The sequence below is a fragment of the Scylla paramamosain genome, chromosome 24 (genome assembly GCF_035594125.1).
Source record: "Scylla paramamosain isolate STU-SP2022 chromosome 24, ASM3559412v1, whole genome shotgun sequence".
NCBI lineage: Eukaryota > Metazoa > Arthropoda > Malacostraca > Decapoda > Portunidae > Scylla > Scylla paramamosain.
This window is the reverse complement of record NC_087174.1, coordinates 7,477,416-7,502,500: the sequence shown is the minus strand read 5'-3', so window position 1 is coordinate 7,502,500 and position 25,085 is coordinate 7,477,416. Positions and strand designations below refer to the sequence as shown.

Genomic DNA, 25,085 nt, shown 5'->3' with positions numbered 1-25,085 from the left:
TTTAGTTTCCCTTGACCAGTGGTTCCCAAACTAGGGGGCGTGGGGAGGATTCAGGGAAGGCATGAAGTCATGACTAGTACTGTAGGGAAGGTACGAGTTCTCGCCGGAACCCAAGGCTTTCATTGACAACATTTTATTATGCTTGCTTAGAGAAACCAGCGCTTTCTTATCAAGCGACTCCGTCTTTACTTCTTCCGTAGTTGTGAGTTACTCACGTATTTCCAGGTGCAGAGTGCCAGTGATGTTCGAGACATGCACTAGTGAAGCAGCGTATTGTAACGGTTTATTACTGGGCATTAATTTAAAGCACTCAGTCCCTTTCACTTTAAAGGCCTTTCGTGCATGCCTCGGACATCACGAGAAACTTGCACACACAAATATATATGCGGAGAGGTTAGGGAGGAGGCGCTTGATAGGAAAGCACAGATTTCTCCAAGCAAGCGTAATAAAAGCTGACCATTGTTGTCAGTCAATCCATCAGGCGAGAATTCTAGTGTTGCCATATATTAAGGATTTTTCAGTTGGAGGATACAGCAGCAAAATATTACGTGCAGGTTGGCAACACGCGACTGAGCGGCGACTCATTGCGATCATGTCGAGTGGCGTCCACTGTATTGTGTTTAAAATGTATTCAAATGAAATTTCTCCAATAACAATGGATGAATGATAGTGGAAGTAGACATGCAAGTATGCTTTATACATGAACTCCCATATGTGGGCCTGATTTTTTTTTTTCTTTTAGTTTCACATTTTCGTATGTTCTCTCTTCCAACTGATTGTCTTTAACCTCTCTCTTCGCCGCAATGTTGCATCTCTTGCTATCATCTGTAGCTATTTCCACGCAAATTACTCTTCTGATTTTGTTAACTCCAAGCCTCCCCTTCCCCGCGGCCTCGCTGCACAAAATAAGGCTTTACACTCTCTTTCGCCCCTATAGTTTCTATATTTCGCTCTTCTTATGACGAACTCTTTCAAGAAGGACGTTATAAGACGCCTATCTCCCAATTTTGGACAATACTTTTGGTCTTCTCTTAAGGGATTGTTACCTCAGTGGTCTTTTTTTTTTTTTTTTGCCCTAGGCCAGTGCCCCTCTTACATAGAAAAAATAAATGAATAAATAAATAAATAAATAAATAAATAAATAAATGTCCTTATACCCGTGCAAATTATAATTCTATCAGTCACATTAATCCGTTTTCTATTGATTCCGCACTTTTTGTGTGCTTTCTCACTGATATTTAACCTACTGATGCTACTGAATTGTCACAACAATGTGGCCCGCGACAAAACAAAAGACGGCGTGGGCGTGCAGAGGTTTGTTAGGAGCATAGAGGTACGTCATGAGCGATAGTTTGGGAACCTCTGCCCGTGACGCTGTTCATTACCTTCATACTTCATTTGCCCTTGAAAATTAGTTTATAATTCAGGTGGAGCTTCATTCCGTTGGTTTCATATGGATCTTGTATTGATTTTATAGATATTTCTTTTGTCTAGTTGTTGTTATTATTGTTGTTGTTGTTGCTGTTGTTGTTGTTGATACTATTATTATTATTACTATTATTATTATTTTTATTATTATTATTGTTGTTGCTGTTGCTGTTGTTGTTGCTTATTCATTTATTTGGCTATTTTTATGTATTCTTTCTTTCTCATTCACGGATATGGAAACACAGCATTTTCTTCCCGAAGACAACCGTGGGAATCTAGTAGAAGATAGGTTCTCTTCGATTTAAAAAAAAAAAAAAAAAAAGAGGTTATGGCAGCTGTAATTAGCCTGCATCTAAATTCGTTTGTGTCTGCACCCAAGAATTCCGTTTTCCGTCATCTCTCCGGGTCAAAATTTAAATAAAATGGATTTGCCACGAATATGAATGTAAAAATTACTTCAAACACACACACAAAAAAAGTGTATTATTTGTTGCTTGTGTACTATAGAGAGGTTTTTAAAATGTATTTTCCCAATCTCTCTCTCTCTCTCTCTCTCTCTCTCTCTCTCTCTCTCTCTCTCGTGTGTGGCAGTAGTCTTCCCTATGTACGTGTCTCCCAGAGCTGTGCTTACACCTATGGGAGACACCCTACATCACATGATAGGGTGGCAATGAGGCTCAGATTAGGCTATAAATACTTTTGGGAAGTCAGGATTTCTCCTGGCGTGTGCTGTGTGCTGTACCAAGGGGACACACTCTGCGTCATTATGTCACGGAATGTCCTCTTATTGCTAAATTTAGGCTGCAAGGTCAACATGGCTTGTATACCCTCATTGACCATTTCTTAGACGCAGCCACTCTCAGGGATATACTCAAGGAATATCCTACGTTTGCTCCCAGACTGTAGGATATTTATGCAATAAGGTGTGCAATATCTGTATTTATTTATTTACTTATATTCTTGTAATGTATACTATATTTTTATATTTTTGATACTCTACCCTTGCCCAGGGAGTGGGTGGCAAGGTCCGTCCTCCTCCTTCATCATATTTCATTATTAATGCAACAATAAATGTACCAATCAATCAATCAATCTCGTGTGTGTGTGTGTGTGTGTGTGTGTCATATAAACACGTAATCGGTATAACTTAGACGTGATTTAGCAGCCAGTTGCTTCGATAAGGAAAAGGTTGGCAGCCTTGAGCCAATCTTTTCTTAGAATGAGTTCTCTATCATATGTACTTAATAAGATGAGTTATTTTGTCTTGGTAAAGATAACGAAGTGTGTAATGAGCAGATACATTGCAATTCTGCCAAGTTTTTTGAGGCATAGGTGGGTGGGGCGGGCGCGGGGAGGTTGGCAAGCATGCCCCGCTAGTAAACAGTCAGTCAGTCTGGTCTTGTACGCGTCAGAGTTATTTTCTTCCTAGCTACCTTGTTGTAGTGACCTGTGAGGTGGCGTCACCAGGTGGATGTATACCAAGCAACGCCCCCTCCAGCAGCCCTCGCCACCTCGCCGCGGTGCCCTGAGGCGGGTCACGCACCCCATGGACATGTGACGGCAAGACTCGTAAGTTGTTATTCACATCATTTGGTCATGTCATGAATATTGTATGCACTGAGATGCTTGAGAAGCAGCGAGAATTACGTGTTCAAGATTCAGCCTGACGACTACGCAATGGTAAGGAGTGACAATCTCTCATTCACTTGTATGTTATTATCTGACTCCCGTGCTTCCAAGTGGTGTCCTGCGCTGTGCTGGCCGCGGCGGCCCTCAGCCCGGCGGATGACCACAGAAGTTAACGCAACCCCCAGCAGATTAGTCTTTTCGGTAACTCTGATGTCTAGTTAATTCCAAGTTTAATTCCACTAACTCCAGAATTACTTCTGTTTGTTTCAGCATGTATATCTTATGTACAGTAACTGTTATAGTAATTTATAATCGAGCTGTATCTTCTATCTCAACTTTCATGGTAACTGCATGCCTTCCTGCGCCCTGCATCCTTGCTGCATACGTCTTTCGCTCACCCCTAGATTGTCCACTTCTAATGCAGTAGTTAACCATGTTGTATTCTTAATATTCCATCCCTTTTACTGGTAAACTCTGGAACTCCCTGGTTGTTTCAGTATTTCACCATTCCTATGACAAACTATTTCAAGAGGGAGTGTTCAAGACACTGTACCTCATTATTTTGGATAATACTTTTGAATACTCTTTTGGGAGAGACACCATCAATGAGCCTTTTTCAGCATTTTATTGCCCCTTACATAAAAAAAAAAAAAAAAAAACATCTACTGGTATCGTCATGAACTATGACAGCCTTGTGCACAATTCTAGAAGCAGCATGTGGTGGTAGCTTCAAGGGGCATTGCTTTATTTACTCATGGTGGTAAGATGAAAATTTATTCCATGGTTTTGTCCAATTTATGCAACAGTCCTTTCATTATGATGATGACACTAAATATATGCAAAATTAAAGAATAAATTATTTTACTTCAATAATCATTTAATGCATTCTTACAAATTTATTTTTTTTTTATTCAGATTATGCATAACCTCTGTGCTTTTCACCATATTCATTTTTTTATATGTGAATATGGAAAAAAATAACCAATGTGAGAGGAAAAATTTTTTACACAATTTTCTAAACTAAACACATTCTTCAAAACAAAAACAAAAAAAATCTTAAAAATAGTCTTTTAACAAGAAAAACACTTTTAAAGTTATAGGGCATTTAAACTTTGTGAGTCCAGTGTCATTCCATCTTACACTGAAATCTTCCTCTCATCACTGTTTGTGTGGTCTGTATCAGTGCTATAGAATGTAGAGCCCAAGGCCTTGGCACCTGCTGCTGGATGGCTAGGTTTGTGTTATATGTAATTCACATGGCAGGCTGCTGCCTTTTCCTTCTGGCTTCAATTGCCTTTCTTGCATTCATTTTCTTTTGGAGAACTCCTTTATATATCCTGCCACCCTCTCCATTGAAAAAAAAAGTTTGTAGAGTACATAAGATCAGTAAAATGGAAAAAGACAGAGCCAGTCTCATGAATCCTCCATCTCCAACAAAGGTGCTGTCACCACCACTTTGTTGTTTATGTATTTTTTTAAGAAAAAATATATAAAATATATTTACAAAATGTAGGTAATTTATACTAATAAACATATTCAGTAAGAGGAAGTCACCTAAACACTAGAGTTTTCAATGCTTTTAAAAGACAAAAACCTCATTCAACAATGTCCTCTGACACAGGAAAGGAGTGACAAAAGATATTACATCATGTGAGAGAGTTAACACAATACATTGTGCTGTTAGCACTCTGATCTGAACCCACATCCCTTATCAGGGCTTAGTGGCAACACTGAGCTGATAAGATAGGACCAGAGATTAACTGAGCACAATGATTTACCAGTTTTATTTTACTGTTTATTCACCACATGAGTTGTGGTTTGATTTTAATGATGATCATAAAAATATTTTAAATGAGAAAACATTTTTTCCTTAAAAATTTTATTTTTACTTGAAAATGTACCACAAGAGGTGGCAAAACTGTTTATCTCATATAACTTTTATTTTTTTATGTTTAGCAAGAAATTGTGCAGATTTTACTGTAACTTGTATAGCTTGTACAGCAGTTACATGGCTGAATACAAGGAAATTCCACTTTTACAATTAAAGAAATATCTGTCATATCAAATGAAATTAAATCTATAAGGATGTTACATATTTTTTATGCACATTAGCTTTAGTATTAATTTTTTCAGGTAGCTTAACAGACTGGAAACATGTTCAAGTGGTTGCAAGAGCAGATCAACAAGAAGAAAAATGATGGGTCCTCTAGATCTCATGACAGCCAGTCAGTGGAAGTAGCAACTGATGCAGTGGTGTATGATGGAGACAGCACCACAGAAGAGGAACCGGCCTACATGGGAGGAAATGCTCCATCAGACCTCGGCAAGACGCCAGTCCTGGAGCAAAGGAAGGGCCCCATGACTTGTGACACCGAGAGGGTCCTTACCACATGTGTTACTGATGAGGGTCCTCAGAGCAGTGATGGTTGTCCTTCAAAGTGTGTCTCCCCTAATTCATCTGTGGATGTCAAAAATTTGTCCAGTAATTCTTTTAGCAGCCTCTCTTCCATGACAGGAGCAGAGGGAGTAGATACTCACTATCACTGCTGTCAAGAAAATCCAAGCACTTCCAGCACACACAAGTCTACACAAGATACTTCATTTGCACAAAAATTAGCTGGAAGCTCTCTCAGTCTTCATAAGCATAGAGAAAGTCTTTCTGCTTCTGAAAGCACTTTTGTCTCACAGAAACATATTGAAGACTCCAGGAGCCCTCAGCAGCATCAAGGAAATGTCTCCAGCTCACAAAAACACACAGAATATATTTCTAACACACAAAAATGTACAGCAAGCATTTTCAAAGCCTCAGAGCTTGATGCATGCTTTAAGTCTAGCAACTCTCAGGACTTCAACAAGAAACCTGCTAAATCAGTTCTGGAAAATTTGAAATCCTCAACAGCAGTCTCACAAGATCCTCTTTACAGTCCTGAAAGCAGGTGTGCCCATCAGAGATTAAATACTGTGGAGGAAAGTAGAAAAAAAGATGAAGAACAGGAAAATGCAACCTTTCAAGATCCAAAGCGTGAGTGTACCTCTGAAGTGAATGTCATCCAGAAGTCAGATAAGTGTGTGAATGAAGCTGCTCTTTCACATTTACAACAATTAATCACATCTGAAAAGGTGAGTGAGAATAGCCACAGCAATGGGGAACTTCTTAGTCCTGCTGCCCCAGGTGGCAGTGTAACTCCTGCAGTGGCAACAGGACCACCAGACCAAGTTGGGGATATTGTGCCTGATGTGCAGCTACAGAAAGAGCTCACTGTGAAATGTGACAAAGGTTCACTCAAGGTGGAACAAAATGCCAAGAAAGCAGTGGTTAAAGACAAAGCTTCTCAAACTCAGGCTGTCAAGTATGAGTGCCCTAACCCGTACTGCTACCCTGAGGCATGCCTCTACAATCAGAAAGGAAGAAAGTGCACAGTACTAGATGAGCACTTCATATTGACATACCTGAGGGAATCCCCTGTGTTGGTCAGCACAGCATTACAAAACACAGAGATTGGTCCTGTGGGGTGCACAAATGTTTGGTGTTCGGGGAAGGTGTCTGAAATTAGGCATATTCCAGATGGCACAGAATTGTATTTTGATGCAATTGTGTCTCCAGGGAGAACTGGTTTTGTTGCCTTAGTTATTTGGCAAGGTACAAAACCAACCCATAGTGTGCAACCATTCTACAATTGCTATGTAATCATTGAGCTAATGAGAAACTGCCCTATTAAATTTGTCTCCTTCAGTAAGGAGAATGGTGTTGTTTCTACAGTGAACAGTGGTAAAACAATAAACATTGTATTCTCAAAGTCTATAGTATACTTAAATGGAAAGAAAATTGAAAAAGCAAGTGAAATAAAAAATTTAACCAAGTCCACTTCCCAGCAGTTGTATGCTGATGTGTTGAGACTTATGACCCTTGACCAAGCTGGCAACACTGCTTATGGGTTCATGTGTTCCTGCATTTGGCAAGGTTGTAAGCCTTACCAGTTGGACATCCCAATATATGATCCTTTTAAACTCTACAAAAAAACACCTGGCTGTTTTCCTGTTGCAAGTAAACAGGCAATGCTTTTGTGTGACATAGATGCTAGTCTTGTGGTTGAAGATACAACATACAAAATTACATTTAAAAGCGAAGGGCAGACTAATATTGTATCTTGTAACAAAAAGATGTTGTTTTGTGGGAATCAAAGAGTTGTTCCTGTTAGTGGCAAAGTGAAGGTTCACTTAAGGAAGATATTTGCCAAAAATACCAATACATGGCTGATCTTAATGGTGCAGGTTCCTCCTTCATTATCATGTGACACAACACCCAATGGTACCCAACAACATCACATCACCACAGCAGCAGACCAGCTCTCACCACCTCAGGGTACTCCTGCCAAGAAAATTTCTATTCTTCCACAAACCATTTCAACAAAAAATTCTTCCAAGTCAACACTTTTGCCTGGTGCAGCAGCAGATCCTCACCAGGTAACCAGATGGCTTTCTGAAAGTGATATAGTGCTGAAGCCACAGTACACCTCATCAACCTGTGTTTCCAGAAAGGAGGTGAAATCAGACCATGGCCAGGCAGCAACCAACAGTAACATTGTGCTTAATGGAGAACACACAAAGCTCCTCCCTGGAAGCCCTTGCATGTCAGAACTGAGTGTTGGGAGTACTTTGGAAGAGGAATCACCAGTGGGTACATCTAATGTGGAAGTGCTGGTCCAGTTCACTGTCAAAGAAGACCTGTCATCAAATTCCAAAAGTGTAATCTCTCAAGATAGTCAGAAAACACCTCTCAGGATTGTAAAGAATTGCAATGGAGTTTTGAAAAATATAGGTGAGGCATTTATACTGGAGACACAATTGAAGGGGAAGCAAGTGCAAATAGAAATGAGGAAATCACCATGGATAGCTTTTGAAGATGGCAGAGGTCAAAGATGTCAAGTACCCATGTCAGATTTATCTGTAGGGTTTGATGCACATTTTGTAGACATCCCTCAAGTTGGACTAGTTGGTCATATTCTAGCTCTCTGGACTGGGAAGAAACCTCTGAAAGCCTCATTTGAGAATAGTACTTACTACTTTGATGCACCTGCAATGTACCATGGCTCAAATAAGGAGGGATGCCTTGAATTCACAGTGTTGCTTGAGGGAAAATCCCTCGGCATCACTACAACAAGTACCACTGCATTATTTGAAGCATCTGGTGAGCAATGTACCTCTTTGACTCCACTCTCTCATGTCTTCCTTCACCTGAGTTTGACACAAAATACATGGACACTGTTCTTGGTGGTTCTTCAGCCAAACCACAAAACTTCAAATTTAACCCAGGAAGCTAATAGATTGTCTCCCAAACTGTCATCCACACCAGAGTCTGACACTGTGAGAAGTCTGCTGAACTTACAAGCAGAGACCAAGACAAATTATGTGTCTGCCACACACAAAACTGCCCGTGAATATGGATTTACACACTACCTGAAGAACCTCTATGGAACCCTGACAGAGAAGGGTGGAAAGAGAGTTATATGTGCTCTTAATAAAGACGTTCCTCTGTCAGTACAAGTCCCTGAGGATTGTGTTGTGGATATAGATGCAGTTGCTACGAATGTTAGAAAAGTTTCCCTTGAAACTAAGCTCCGTTTTGATGCTTTTTGTGAGGACTTGGACAGTTTAAGTTACTGGGCAGCCATAGTATGGTTGAAAAAAAAGGCACAAAAGTGTGTAGCACCGACAGGATGTATATATCATTTAAATGTGGGAGGTAAGTGCCTCAACTCCAGTGACAAGGAAGTTAGATTTGAATTCACTTTAGCAAATAAAATTGAGCAGGTGGTATGCAAAAATGCTTACGTTATCATGCCAGATGGAACTTTCCAAGCCCTAAGGAGCCTCAGGGCAGGCACACCTGTTCATGCTAACCTAGTGCAGCATAAGCAAAATGTTTGTATAAATAATTTCATCTATGTTGATGCAACTGTTCAACTCTCACCAACTTCCATGGCAGCAGAGAGAAATCTGGAGGACAGCTCTGTGACAAGAAGTGTAATTAAGACTATGAATGAAGAGAAGTTACAGCTTCCTCCTAGTCCTTCAGTAGATCTTCTTAAAAGTAAAAATGAGAGAAATCCAGAGAACAGCAGTGTGACAAGAAGTATAACTAAGGCAATGAGTGAAAAGTTAGAGCCTCCTTGTGGTTCCATAGATAACACTGAGAATAGCAGTGTGAAATTAAAGTCAGTGACTGGAGATGTAAAGGAAGCGGCATCTCCTGGACCTCAACCACTAACTCCACCGAATGAGTATGACATAGCAAAGGGAACAATCAGTGAGCTAGAGCATGATCAGTACATCTTTACAAGTGAAAATGGTGATCTCAGAATTAATGTAAATCCAATGAAAATTGCTGTAGATCCAGAAGCAAGTCCTGAATCACCACTGGGAGAGTTCTATTTGGTGTACCACAAGAAGACCAAGGTGGGGAAGTGTGGGTGGTACCGGCAGCAGACCCACCAAGCATACCTGCAGCACCATATGCTTGTTCACTCTCACAACTTGGACAGCAGGATCATAACCCTAGCACTGCCTGACCACTCCAGTCTTTACAACTTCCTCTTTGATAATGAAATAACAGTTGCAGCAAGCCAGGTTGAATGTAGATTTCATCCTCTCAAACCAGGGAAGAAAGTGCATGCTATTATTGAGGACATAAAGCCTGTCCTCATTGATGGTCATGTCATAAGCCATCGCATAGTACTTATGACTTCAGTGAAGGAAGTAGCTGTTGTCTGTTTGAATTTCTTAAACCATTCCTTCTTTGGCAGTGAAGAAAAGGAAGTTTTAAGTAATGGATCAGCTGTGGGTGTGAATCAACCCAAGAACAATAATGAGCCATGTGGGGACAGTTATGGTATAGACTTTGATGGATTATTTGGATTAAACCTGCTGGAAGAAAAGCATAAGGCTGAAGGCAGTGTAAGTGAATCTTCAAAATTTCTCATTACTTCAGAAAATAGTGTTAGTCAACACCAAGTAAATAATTTGCTTGACAGACATCATGAAGACAACATGCCTGATGTAGATGGAGAGGGAGACACACTGAGGGAACTTGTCAACACCAAGCATCCAATGGTAGTTTCCAAGAACTACATAACTAGATATGTAACCCTCTGTGGAGAAATACGGCAAGAAAGTTCAGGCACCTATGTGTTTTGCAGTGGAAAATTACCATTTCCTGTACAGGTAACACCCAGCATCCCACACTGTGATGCCACTGTGTGTGAGAGTCAGGGGACAAAATTCATGCTGGCTCGTAAAAGGTGTGCCAAAGAAACAGGATTGATAGATCTTGAACCCCTTGTTGTTTGGCCACAAGAGAGAAAGTGTAATCCATACATTGTTGTAACCTATAAAGTTTCAAGAAGGAAAAACTTGCTCTTGGTTAATGATGCTGTCAATGAAGAAGAGAAGTGCTATTTGTTTAACTACAATGTGGTGTTTTCACTCAAGAATAGTTATAAGCTCAATGAAGTACTAGATTCCTATTCTAAACAAAAAAAAATGCTAGTACTGTATGCAGTAGTGGAGAAGATCCCACCTTTTCAAAATAAGCAGAATTTAGAAGGAAATATACTTCTCTTGACAACAAGCAAAAATGTAGCTGTAGCCTCTATAGATGTCTTTATTGGCAGTTGTCATGAAGAAGAGTTGTCCTTTCAGCTGCCACATAATCCTGTTTTACAAATGCTGCACCTGCACAAGATCAGGGTGGACCGAGCCTCAAAGTGCAAGAGAGGCTCAACCTGCTATTACTCTGTGAGAGAGAGCAGCTTCAACTCTAGCTTGAAGTCAGTTGGAGGCTGCCTTGAAGATCACACAGATGACTTTGCCATCATGCGTTGTGATAAAAGGAACTACACAGCTGTGTGCCTTCTTTCTAACATCTACTATCAAGGTGAAACTATAACATCCTGGAAGACCATCCCCAAACACCACTGGAAGAATTTCTGGGCAATCATATTACCACTAGATGATACAGTTCAGGAGGCCAAATGGGAAGTGGATGCTGTGGCTTTTATAGCATGGTGCTGTCGTGGCCCCAGAGTGCTGGCACTGCACCAGTGTTACTACCATGTGCAAACACCTTATGTGCCTTACCTTGGAATTGAGGAGAGTCAGGAGGCAACACCCACCAATCTACCACAATTACAGAACTCCTCACATTCCTCTCCAAGCTTTACAGGAAGAGGAATGTCTCTGTCAGAACTAGAGTCTTGGCAGTGTCAAGCAGGAAACACCATAGTTGCCTTTCATGATAGTATTTTGCAGTCTTGTGGTTTGACAAAACTGAGTGGTAAAATAACTTTGGTGGATGGAGCAGTTGTTCTCTTTACCAGTACTGAGAATGAAGTGGTGAAAGGCAAAGTTTCAGATATATTTATCAAAGGTGAAAGATGTGACTCTGTGAAAAAAATAGTTGGTGAAATAGATCAAAACTTCACTCTTGTGGCACAAAAATGTTTTCCTACTGTTTACTTGGAGAAATTCATACAAATGGAAGTTATCATTGGATTCACTGCTTCTCTGAAAGGAATTGGGATCCATGTTTGCAATAAACATGCTTGTATATTAGAAAGCAGCTTTCTTAAGGAAGAATTTGCAATTGCAGAGGAAGCTTTTCATGATATTGCAGTGGTGTGTGAGCAATCAAATCAGTGTTCAAACTACTATCTATCTAAGATAGCAGTGCTGGAAGATGAAACACCCACACTACCAGAAACTGTAAGAGTTATGAAGCACACACTTTGTTATGGCATTGTAGTGGACATAGATAAGGAGACTCCTGACAAAGTAAGAGTGAGTCTTCAGCAGGGACCAGATTCCGTCACTCTGCCTGTGTCTCGTAGCCGCCTGATGGGCCTCCATGGGGATCTTTCCCTCCTCCATGCTGTTGGACACAAACTGAAGGTGATCCTCAACACGGTAACAGGAGATGAAAAGGAAGAATACAGGATTCTCTTGGGTTGGGGAAATTTCACTAAGGACTCTGGCATGTCTTCTTATTCCACTCTTATACCTGATAGGTCCTGTTCCCAAAAATCCAAGTTCCACTGCTGTCCAAGAGGCATTGAGGTGAAAGAGTTTCAAAATGTGTACAATAGTAATATGTTTGAGGTCAAAAGTCTCTATAAATTGAAAAAAATTGATGTAGAGTCCGGCAGAGGATTCTTTCATTACTGGCTAGATGAAAAACCTATAACTTGTAAAATAGAATTTATAGTAGGGTGGCTTAAAGTTGACAGAGTTCAAGAAGAACTCTGGAATTTGCTGATGGCTAAAGGACCTCAGAGTGAGGAAGAATATCCAGAGGCTTTGGCAGCATGGCAAGGTGACTGTGATTCCCTAGTTGTTGAAATTTGTGATGTTCATGGCACACATGGGTTGTATGTGCCACAAGAAGACAAAACAAAAACAGAAAACAAATTTATTCCAATATCTCATAAGAGAGGAAGACGAAACAGTGAGCCCACACAGACTGACCTACTAGCCAGTTTTCAGTCAGTGCCACACTCCAAGTCCAGGCGCAACAGTGAGCCGCTGAATGTAAGTCTTTCTGTCAGTATGAAATTGAGACAATCAGACACTATTGAAGAGGATGATCTAATATTATCAAGATCACTTCCCACTGTTAGTGACCATCCTTTAAATAGTGGACTTGATATGAGTAAGGATCACAAGAAAGTTTTACCCTCTAATTCTGGTTCTATCACACTGCTGTCTATAAAAGAGGACTCTGTGGCAGAGGAAGGAAAAATGTACCCTCCCTTAGAAGACATGGAGCAGTTCCACCATGATCAGCAATTGTGCAATTCCTTACTGTGTGATGAAAAAGATGAAAATTTCCTTAGCCTGGAAAGTGAAGGAGACAGTAGCAACTTAATTGTTAAACCTAAAGTGACTACCATCACATCAAATTCATTTCTGTGTGTGGACAACCATTGTGGTTTGCTTATTGATCACTTGTCTCAAACTGTAGCATTGGTGAGGCAAGGAAACCTTTATATCAATAAGGTGAAGCCCAAGGAATCATTTAAACTATTATCAAGCATCAATAATCTTGGGATTATAACAGCAGTGGTAGTTCCTTTGGCCTCTCCTTGTACACTAGCTGACCTGGAGGTCACCCACGAGGCAGTTGTAGCCTGGCTTGGCTCTAGACCACCAGGGGTTGACAGCATGGCAAAGAATATAAGTATGATATCTAGTCAGCCAGAAAGTATTTTGCAGGAGAAAACAGAAGGAAAACTTGATTGGGATCTAGACAAACCTTATACCTCATGGGACACAACAGTTACACTGAAAGTTCTGCTTAGAAAAACAGAGACTATTTTTGGTTGTGTGGAACAATATGCTGATCATTATGGCATTTTATTAAGTGCTACAGGATCAGTTTTGTTTGATAGGCAGCTGCTTGGTGGGACACTGCAGAGAGAGGCAGCATCAGGTACGCAGTCTGATAAAGAGAACCTCAAGGCTTTGGCCCTTGAGCTTGAACAGCCAGTTAAGGTTTTAGGTTTTGAAATAGAAAAGATTGCTGCAGTGGTCTGGAGTGAAGGAAGTCCTGTGATCGATGCTGACTCTGTAGCAAAAAATTTGAATGTGTACAAGATGAACTGGAATGTGGAATTCATAGGTACTTTTGACCAATTAGAGCTGGAAGAATTCACTAAAGATTTGCAGCAAAATAGAGTGGAAGACATGACTCTTGCTGATGAGTGTGAGTTATTCAAGTTAATGGATGAGTGTGGTATCTTGAAAGTGAAGAACTCGGAGACCAAAGTTTTCTTCCATAAGAATGTTATGTTGGTGAATAATGAAACATTGACCAAAGAAAAATGGAAAGATACTCTTCAGCTGCTCATGGAACAGGAGCAGACATGGCATTGTAGTGGTCAGCAGCTCACACCACAGGAGAGGGAGAGTGTTAAGGAGAAGACTGGGGAGGAAGTCCAATACAAGGCTGAATCGGTATGGTGCACAACAGGCCCCTCAGCTCTCGGGGTTCAGGCAAGTGCCACAACAGTTCCTAGTACTGCATTGATGCTAAACACTTCAAATGCAACCTCTGTAGATTCAGACCTCCATACCACTCAGCTTACTGAGGATACTAACAGCTGTACTGGCACAACTCTCATGGAAAGCATGCAACCTTCCACTAAGAGAGTAGGCTGTTCTAGTGTCCAGCCTGCCCATCCATCAACTCCATCTAGCTGGTCAGAATTTTTACTGCAGAACAAAGCAAAAACAAAGGAAATTCTTAAAGACATTGAGATCTTTCCACAGCATACAAAACTGCATAGTCTTCCTCCTCACCCCGGCAGCTTGTGGGCTACAAGACCATCCTTGAGAATTAACCCTGGTAGACAAGAGACGATATCTGAGTGCACTGTCACAAGTTATGCAGATCATTGTGGTATTCTAATAAGTGCTGGTGGACCCATTTTGTTTGACAGGAACCTGATCAGTATGATGCAGCAGGAAGAGGCAGCATCTGGCTCAGCTCAAACAGAGCAGAAGAATCTGAAGGCCTTGGTGTTTGACCTTGAGCAGCCTGTTAAGGTTCTATCATATGAAGTTAGAAAAATTGCAATGGTTCTGTGGAATGGAGAGAAACCTGAAGTTGATAATGATCTTCTTTCTAAAAGCTTGGATGTGTATAAGCTGAACTGGATTGTTGCCCTTACATGCAATGAGTCATTATTAACAAAAAGGTTCAAACTCAAGCAAAATGTGTGCAGGTCATTTATTCCTGTTTCATTCTCATATGTTGATACTTCAAATTTCCACGAAGTTATATACTGTTGTTCACAAGATTGTAGTGTGAGGCAGTTCAGAGTTACTTCATGTCTACTTGAAGTTGTTGTATTGGAGCACCAGGATGATCTGGTCCTGGCCATGATGGATGATGTGAAGTGCAGTGAAGATGAACTGGAAGAGGGCAGGCATCTCTGGGTCATAAGTGTCAAGTTAGTTGAACCTTTTAATTATTCTAGTTTCTGTATCACTCACTTTGCCCTGCTAGTGTACTCTGGGGAGACAGAACCTCCTGAGGCTGCCACCATCAAGTTGAAGTGGAGCAGAGGAGAAATAGAAAAAGTACTTCCAATTGCAAGGAAGATCAGTTTTGGATTAGGACATGCAAATATTAGAATAAAAGTTGACAGGCCATCTGAAGTGAAGCCATTCCTCATGGACCCATTCTGGCATCTTACAAAAGACAAACCTGAAGCAGGCATGATGTTTGCTGTAGAGTGTGAAGTTATCAGATTAATAAAGAACTCTGGCATCTTGAAAGTAAAGGGAAGATCACTAAAGGGGATGGAAGTCAAGATATATTTCCGAAGAACTGCTGTTGTGGTCAACTCTACACGCCTACAAAATACTATTCCCTTAGCTGAACAGTTGTCTCATCTACAAGATCAGACCTGGCGTTGCACCTGTGTAAGGCTGAAGCCATTTGAGGTAGAATCTGTGAAGAAGACTGTGGATGATGATGTACAGTACAAAGCTAAGTTAGTGTGGTGTGAGGTTTACCTCCCAGAGCAGAAAATCCAGATTCCTGAGGAGAAAGGTGTGACCAAAGCAGTCACTAGCACTGCCCTGACACCACCAACAACAAGTCAGTCTGGAAGTGCAAGAGCATTGGTGAGTAGGCAACTCATTTGCTTGTGTGTGTTAGTGAAGTTGTCATCCTTGCTGTTAACTTGGAGAAAATAAATAAATAAAAAAATAACATCATTTGATAAGTTTAATATTATGTAATGCTGAACATTTTATTGGATTGACTTCAATAATTTTGCTTTTTCAGACTAGGCATGACCAAGTGGAGGACATGGAGGGGTTGTGTGCTGTGGATAGGCCCCTCAGCACTGGCACCAAACCAAAGAAGAAACCTAGGAAAAGGAAGAGAGCTCAAGATGCCAAGGATAACTCAGGTCAAGAGCAGAAGGTGAGTGGCATCATGTTTTGGCTGTCCACACTAACATCATAAAGTTTGGGGAAAGTTCCCTAAATGCCAGTAACAGAGTGAAAACTCGGAGGTTATGAAAAAAGGTAATTATGACTTCTAGATGTTTTGTTTCATGAAGGAATCTCATTCTTATGAAAGTGGAAAAATAACAAGGAAAAATTATTCTAGCTTAGGAAAGCAATTGGTGGGATGATGCTACTTGTAAACTTCCTCAGGACAAAATAGTGAATAGAGTGTGGTATGCAGTGTAGTTACAAGAGAAAAGTTTTGTAGATCTGCACATTGACCATCTCTCACAAGTATTTTTCCCTTGTGGTTTGCCTGCTGGAGTGCACAGTAGATACAGAAATTACAGGAAGAGCAACAGTGTCCTGTTCTTGGTACAGATGAACTATGAATTATGCACAAGGGAAAATCTTCCATCTCAAGTTTCTATAGGTTTTTAGCAATACTGTACTTTATAGAACACCTGCTGCAGACAGTCTAGCAGTGCATGCAGCAAGTGAACCTCTACCACAGAGGCACCATGTGAACATTCTGATTAGACTTGATTCCCACCCAGCTAGTGTTGCCATATAAGAAAGAAAAAGTGTGAAGCAGGCCATAAGTTTTAGGTGAGCACCAAACCCAGATATATGAATAGAAGATAGATGCAGCAGGCTGTGTGAGGATCACAGGTGTTCGGAGAGGAATTGATGAATAGGCTTATATTGTTCTGTTTTGAAGAATGCATGAGTAGACAAGACTTTCTTAGAATTGGTGTCACAGATTTACACACCTATTCAAAGTATAGAAGGATTACTGACCAAATTTGCTGCATATCAAGGAACAACGATTTTCTAGTTACAACTTTATTTTTTGCTTACTCATTGCTGTAAGAAAGTGTTCTGTGGGGATACATGTAGCATTTTTGTTTTCCACATCTTTCTTCCCTTCTTTCCCTCCATTTCTAACTTAGTGATCTAACTGGCAAGTTAGGACACATCACATCATATTAACCTATCATCACCACACTGCATTGACTACTTACATGTTGACTGCATGTAACCTCTTTCTTTACACCTCCATCCTACTGCAAAGGTTTCACAGTGAGTACAGTACGTTTATTTCACCATTTTATTTCCTCAAACTAACATAACATTGACGTCCCCCAGCCGAGTGCGCAGCCAAGCACAAGGGTGGGACATCTCACTGAAGTTCACCGCACTGTTGCTCAGGTAGCACTGGAGGATGAGCAGCTCAAGTATGTGGCCCGAGACAAGTGCTTCCTCTACGGCCTGTGTCTTGGCAAGGTGGAGCTGTGGCATGTGCTCTCCATAGGTGAGTCTGAAAGCTGAGTGGTGCAGGTAAATGCTGAACCAAAGTGTTGCATGCAATCCTAGGTTTTTTGTGCAAAACTCTTACAGTAACCAAGAGAGAGAGGGAGGGGAATGGGGGAAAAGGGAAGAGATGGGGACAGGAGAGGGGAGAGATGGGTTGGTTGGGGAAAGAGAGGAGGAGGGAGAAGAGAGAGAGGGGGGAGAGAGAGAGAGAGAGAGAGAGAGAGAGAGAGAGAGAGAGAGAGAGAGAGAGAGAGAGAGAGAGAGAGAGAGAGAGAGAGAGAGAGAGAGGAGGAGGAGGAGGAGGAGGAGGAGGAGGAGGAGGGAGATGGGGGGGAAGAGAAAGAGAGAGAAGAGGAGGAGGAGGGAGATGGGGGAAGAGAAAGAGAGAGGAGGAGGAGGGAGATGGGGGAAGAGAAAGAGACAGAAATGCATTATATATCCCTCATTTTACAGTATGGCAAATAATGTACATGTAATTCACAATTTGCAATGCACCCAGGATGAGGTGGAGGTTTAGAACTGGATGCCTTCCTAGACACAACCCCACACATGTTTGGACACACACCCTGGGAATCATTTGTCACTTTTGCTGTGCAGTGTGTGTTTGTAATGCATCTGACTATAATGCCAAGCAGTCACATGTTATGTTTGCTTTCATTGAATATATACTGAAAAATGTGTTTAAGTATTGTTGATTTTACTGTATATTGTGCAGTTTAGATAAGAGCTACTGATGTCATGGAAAGTCATGAAGTTAATGGGAATTTTTCTAAGGTGCTGAATCACCTGAACACACATGCACAGAGTAAATTCACACATATGAAACAGAACATCAAGAAAATTTTCATTTCATAACTTAAATAGCTCTTATTTGATATACTGCACAATATACAGTAAAATTAACAATACTTGAATACATTTTCAGGTATGTATTCAGTGAGTAAACATAGCACCGATGTGACCCTCACATGTGACTGCTTGGCATTATAATCAGATCCATCACAACACAATTCACTGCACAGCAAAAGTGACAAATGTTTCCCAGGGAGTGTGCCCAAATGTGTGTGGCCCTCTGTCTAGGAAGGCCTCCACTCTTGAACCTCCACTTCATCCTGGGTGGCCTGGAAATTGTGAATTGCATGTATAAGATTAGTATACTTTCCAACTACTTTTGTAACCTTGTTCTTCATTGGTCCATGGCTCAGTCATTCTCTTCTGCTTTAAATATCTGTCCACTGTCCAGCATTTCCTGCACATTTTCTTCGGTGAAAACCGTTTAAAAAAAATACTCGTTCAGAATTTTATTCATCTCTTACTATTTCTCAGTTTTTCATTTTGTATATCCTGCATTCAGTCAAAAACTACTTATCGATCCCTTATAAAATGATATCATCCACATACTCTTTTCACTATCATCTCATTTTTTGTGTTTTCCTCTTTTAATTAGCCTTTCAGAACTTCCCTATGTTATCTCAACCTCTGAATCTGTTACCAGTACAGTAATCTCATGTAACCAGCAGCTGATTCAGGCTCCATATCCTACCACCAGCATTCATCACTCAACAGACACCCAACAATCTTCATACATCATTATGTACACAAACAGTAATCCTTTACCTCTCCCAGGTTGACTCCTCCTCAACCACTGCATTCCTAACTGTAACCTTTGGATCCTCTTGCAATATTACATTTACATTCACTACAGAATTTCCACACATCAATACAGAAATATCAGCCAAAATATAGCTTTTACCATACCTTGTTCAGTGTTTCCAGTTGCTTGTAGTGCTCCTCCATCACTCCTGAAGCATCTCCATCATAGCTGAAAGAGTCATGGGTATTATATTTATTTTTAAAAATGAAAACAGCAAGGTTTAAAAGCATTATCATCCTGTCATTGGGAAGGTCAAGGCAGGCCACATACTCAGTTGGCTTGAAAGGATATCATTGCTATGCTACTCTGCTTGTTTAGAAGGGAATTTGGAAACCCCTCCAAAATTTTAGTTCCTTTAGTGCCACCTGTGTGTATGCATGCATGCATGCATGTGTAGATGCTTACAGCCTTACCAGTGTAGGTAGATTTTATTTATTTATTTATTTATTTCATTTTTTATTTTTATTTTTATTTTTATTTTTTTTTTGCATTCAGTGTTGATTCTACTAAGCATCATAAATGGAAGATAATTTTTTCACGTTTTAGTATTTTCTTATGTTAGGAATGATACTATAGAATAATAAATGGTGGATTAATATTTTTACTTGATGAACTGGTTTGATTGCACACATTAACCTCAGTTGTCATTATCAGCATTTTTATGTATTCCACACTGTCCTCCCTCCAGGACTGACTATGAACTATGAGCTGACCGAGGATGGGAAAGAACTGAAGAAGGCATGGTTGGGTGAGGCAGATCTCTTGGAACCAGCAGTACTTCTGGACACTGTGCGTGATTGGTGTCTTATCAATAATGTCTCATCTTCTGCTACCACAGTTCTGGTAAGTCTATTTTGATAAATCTGGATTGTGTGTTTGTGTGTGTGATGTTTTTTCATCCCCCACAAACATCATATCCCACTATAAAAGCCTGCATTCTGTTGCTAATAAACCAGTGTCTCAGACAAAGGGACTGGAATTTGATTTCTCAGCCGATGCAAGAGTGTCATGAAAATTAATTGGCTAATATCAGTTAAGTCTACAGAGATCTATGTCCATGCCAAGAGACAGCCACATCCATAGGCATGTGAGTGTGTGACATCCACATCCACAGATCTTTAAATTTGGACATTTAATGCAACTGTAGCAGAAGAGTACAGAGGCACCCCTGTGAAACTGGAGAAGTGTTAGAATATTCTTCAGACAACATGGAGGAGAGGTGGAGTGTGCTGATCACAGCTCAGAGCAAGCTGAAATTCTTCTTTTAAGACCACCCTCTGAGATAGTCCCAAGCAACAGCTTTTACAAAATACATATTTAGGTGGTCTTTGAAAGAAATGCAATGTTGACATATCTGAGAAAATGACCAAAAAATTACATGGCAATAAACATACATGTTTATGTACATAGAAACCGGTCAAAAACATGTATTGTCAGATAAACCAAACTTTTGGATAAACCATCGGCCACCTCATCCCATATAGTTTGCTTTATGGACGTTTCACTGTACTAGGTTGCTAACATACACAAAAGAATGTGTGTGTGTGTAAATATATATATATATATATATATATATATATATATATATATATATATATATATATATATATATATATATATATATATATATATATATATATATATACACACACACACACACACACAACCACAATGTTAAATACTTACGGATTTTCTACAGCTGTTGGAAGCTGGGTGGCTGCCCTCAGAACTCACTCCAACTGTTGCTGCCGAGGAGAATGTAGACGTGGTGGAGGTGTCATCTCCTCATTTTGGTTCAGGCTTCCCAGGTCACCTTTGAATGCTGGCAGCATCCTGGCCTTTTTTGCTGGTGGTAATTGTTAGATCCTGTCAGTGAACATCAAAGATAATTTTTAATGTTGTATAACACTCATCCCCAAAAATCCAAGGAAATTATTCTGCACATTGTAACAAATAATGATAATTATTGTTAAGGAAGGATAATCCTACCACTATCCAACCAATTCCCTTGTGTAGCTTATATGTATTATAATCCTGAGAGAAACCAAAAGAGATGGTGTTCCCTTGGTGCTTTTTGTGATTGTGAAGCTGTGAGTAAAATTAGTTTTTTATTTCAGACCTAAAGTGGCTTGTGAAACGATGGGCCACTTTGGTTTTTCATTGAAGATTATTTGGTATTTGTATATTTCCGGTCACAAACCTGGCATTAAGATGTTTACTTATACACGTACATGCTCTAAGATAGCACAAAACTTTTCGTTTGGGTTTTAGTTTTATGATGCAGTGCAAGATTTTCTGTGATTCTAAAAGATTTGCCTTTACTAGTAAAGCTGTGATAATTACATTAATCCCTGTAATCTTGATGCTCAAAGCAATGCCCTGACCATGACAGCTGGAATAAGACATAACTGTTTTGTTGCATCTTCAACCAATAACTACAGATGAAATTTAATTATTGGCACCTTTTCCTTGTTGTTTTCAATTAATTCTGTAAAAGTTGGTAATGGATGACTTGTGAAAAACTGTTAGTCAACAAATGTTGCACTTGCACCCTGGCTCTCACTCCTGAAACCTTATTTAAACTTAAATAACTTAGTATAATTGAGATATAATAATGCTGTGCAGTATTAAAAAATTTATAATGAAAGAACAGTTTTGCATATGTGTAGTATGTTACTGAATTTACTTCCTCAGAAGAAATTATAATAATTTATTCTTCTCTTTAGTGGTTTCACCATATAGGAATTGCATTTATGTACTTAAATGTAATGATATTACTTTCTTAACTGTAACATCACATAAACAACATGCACATTTAGTGTCAAGTGCTCAGAGTGCAGGAGTGACCTGTGGTTGTAAAAATATTTAGGAAGTTTCTCATGTGATAAATCTTGTAAAGATAGTAAGAAAAGTGAGTCATATTGAAGCATTCTGTGATACTGGAAAGATTCCCTCCATTGTACGCAATTCATCTTTTTAGTATGTCACGGTGAAGAACATGCAGATTAAAACGTTTCTGCATTGTATCAGTAGAACAATTAGAGGTTTATTGTAGTTTTAACCGCCACTATATATTTAGTTTATCGTCATTGTAGTGTGTGTGTGTGTGTGTGAGTGTGTGTGTGTGTGCGCGCATGATTTTTTTTTTGCTACATACTACCTGTTTGATTATATAGTGAATATTTATATTATATTAAAAATGTATTAGCTTATAGTATATTTAAGATGTATTGGCTATCTTTTAAGTATACAGTGAGTATTGAAGCCATGTGGTATATTTTCTTAAGTTTATTTAAGAAGTTGGCTCGTATATCATTTGTATGGTATAATTTTACCAGTGTAGCAATTTCCTTGGGCTTTCAGAGATTTTAACCACTTATACTGAGTGTTGGAAATGTGTATATTGCAAAATTTACTTTGAGTTACTGTGTATACAAGCTATCTTGTTTTCTGCATTGCTGTTATGAGCATTACTTGTATAGGATACTCATACACAGATATGGTTTTGATTTCTTTTCTTCATGGAGCTCTAGCAACATCATGTTATACGTGCTTTCAAAGTTCGGACTCACGTATCAAGCCAAGTGCTGTTAATCTCATCCTTGTGCTCCTCTGAAATTAAGATTGTTTCATGATCATGTATATTTGATTAACCTTTACCAGTGATAGTATTTAAAACAATATCTTCTCTAGTTATGAAATCAATACCTTCTCTAGTTATGAAAATTTTTAAGTGTTATGGTACTATATTGAGTTCATTTTTTTCTTGTTCTTAGTCTTCTGATTAAACAAAATGGTGCTGATCTTTTGATAAAGAATGCTGCTCTCAGGTGGTAAGTGTGGCAGCAATTAAGATCCTTATTTTTGTTCAATGAATACTGAAGGTAGTCACTTATAACCTTGAGTGTATCCTCTGTGATTGCTATACTTTATATCAATTAATAAATATATCAATACAACTTTGCTTTTCTTTTGTAAGTGAACCCAATGTAGTACTCATCTATTCTCAGGAAATTCTTTAAAACTAGGACTCCAAACCAATAATGTATCAGCAGGTCCCATTAGATTAGCGTTTGTTATGTGAAACTTTGTTTCCATGAAAAAAAAAAAAAAAAAAAAAAAAACTAAGATGCCACTCCCCAAAAGAGATGTCAAGACAATCATAAAAATTTGAAGGCTCAGTGTTTTGAAACCACCCTCTTGAAAGAGTTCAAGTCATAAGGAAGGTGGAATTAAAGAAGCAGGCAGGGAGTTCCAGAGTTTAGCAGAGAAAGGGATGAATGACAGTACTGGTTAACTCTTGCATTAGAAAGGTGGACAGAATAGGGATGAAAGAAAAATGTTTTGTGCAGCAAGGCCGTGGGAAGAGGGGAGGCATGCAGTTAGCACGATCAGAAGAGCAGTTAGCATGAAAATAGTAGTAGAAGATAGCAAAAGGTGCAACATTGCAGCGATGAGAGAGGCAGAAGACAGTCAGAGAAAAGGAGTTGATAAGATGAAAAGCCTTTGGTTCCACCCTGTCTAAAATAGTGGTATGAGTGAAACCCCCCCTCTCCCAATACGAGTACATGCGAAGCATACTCCATTCATGGACAGATAAGGCCCCTGTACAGAGTTAGCAGCTGGGGGGTGGGGTGAGGAAAACTGGCGGAGACAACTCAGAATACCTTACTTCATAGAAGCTATTTAAGCTAGAGATTAGATGTGAAGTTTCCAGTTTAGATAATAAGTAAAGGACAGACTGACAGACCAAGGATGTTTAGTGTAGAAGAGGGGATGTTTAGTGTAGAAGAGGGGAACAGTTGAGTGTCATTGAAGAGGGGGATAGTGGTCTGGAAGGTTGTGTGAAGTTGACAGATGGAAGAATTAAGTTTTGAGGCACTGAACAATACTAAGTTTGCTCTGCACCAATCAAAAATATTAGAGAGATCAGAAGTCAGGCATTCTGTGGCTTCCCTGTGTGAACTGTTTACTTCCTGAAGGGTTGGAAATCTATGAAAAGATGGAGTGGAGTGGATAGGAGAAGTTTGGTTAAGATCATTGTTGAATAACAGGAAGAGAGTGGGTGACAGGACAGAACCCTTATGAACACCACTGTTAATAGATTTAGTAGAACAGTGACCATCTACCACAGCAGCAATAGAATGGTCAGAAAGAAAACTTGAGATGAAGTTACAGAGAGAAGGATAGAAGCCATAGGAGGGTAGTTTGGAAATCAAAGCTTTATGCCAGACTCTATCAAAAGCTTTAGATATGTCTAAGGCAACAACAAAAGTTTCACCGAAATCTCTAAAAGAGGATGACCAAGACTCAGTAAGGAAAACCAGAAGATCACCAGCAGAGCATCCACGACAGAACCCATACTGGTGATCAGATAGGTTGTGATGTGATAGATGTTTAAGATTTATCTTCCAGTTGAGGATAGATTTAAAAACTTTAGATAGGCAAGAAATTAAAGCAATAGGATGGTAGTTAAGAGACAGGCTGAATGTAAGCAAACTTCCAGCAAGAAGGAAAGCTAGATGTTGATAGAGCTAAAAGAGTTTGATTCAGCAAAGTGCAAGCACAGAGGCAAGGAAATCCAATGATACAAGAATACCAAAGAGTAACAGCCAGAGCAAGTTACACAAGCCCTGCTACTCCCTTCCACAGACATAACTGGGCTATATGGTGGGTGAAAATAAATCAGATGCAGAGTTGGTTTTGTGAGCACTTGAGAAATCGAGTATTTCAACACTGTCCCCTCCCTACCTTGTACATATAATTTCCTTCCATCCTTCTGAATGCTATCTGCTTGCACCAGAAGTATCTTCCAAATATGTGCAAATACATGTTCACTGTATTCACAATCCAGGGTCTTTTATGTGATTGGATATTGCATATATATATATATATATATATATATATATATATATATATATATATATATATATATATATATATATATATATATATATATATATATATATATATATATATAAATTACAAGATTACAGAAACATTCAGTAATACTGATACCTTAGTTATCTTATTATTGCTTAGT

The 25,085-nt window shown here is 39.5% G+C and overlaps 1 protein-coding gene and 1 long non-coding RNA gene across 2 annotated transcripts; one reads left to right on the top strand and one right to left on the bottom strand.

Annotated features, from left to right (window-relative positions):
• Window positions 1–2,779: 2,779 nt before the first annotated feature.
• On the top strand, window positions 2,780–23,001 carry LOC135112679 (uncharacterized). Its single transcript, XM_064027327.1, has 6 exons — window positions 2,780–2,997; window positions 5,191–15,741; window positions 15,905–16,045; window positions 17,221–17,386; window positions 19,731–19,885; window positions 20,742–23,001. Exons 2-6 carry the CDS (start codon window positions 5,212–5,214, stop codon window positions 20,859–20,861), a joined length of 11,112 nt encoding a protein of 3,703 aa, XP_063883397.1. The 5' UTR covers window positions 2,780–2,997; window positions 5,191–5,211; the 3' UTR covers window positions 20,862–23,001.
• Window positions 17,169–20,870, bottom strand: LOC135112681 (uncharacterized). Its single transcript, XR_010274527.1, has 3 exons — window positions 20,729–20,870; window positions 19,147–19,210; window positions 17,169–17,392 (listed from the first exon to the last, which is right to left on the bottom strand). It is a non-coding gene; the product is annotated as an uncharacterized LOC135112681 (long non-coding RNA).
• Window positions 23,002–25,085: the final 2,084 nt, after the last annotated feature.

Excerpts from the sequence above, each read along its gene's own strand:
- LOC135112679 (XM_064027327.1), top strand. The coding sequence starts at position 5,212 with ATGTTCAAGTGGTTGCAAGAGCAGATCAACAAGAAGAAAAATGATGGG. Across the intron at positions 17,387-19,730 it reads GTGGCATGTGCTCTCCATAG|GACTGACTATGAACTATGAG; the intron begins GTGAGTCTGAAA and ends TCCTCCCTCCAG. Across the intron at positions 19,886-20,741 it reads CTTCTGCTACCACAGTTCTG|CTGTTGGAAGCTGGGTGGCT; the intron begins GTAAGTCTATTT and ends GATTTTCTACAG.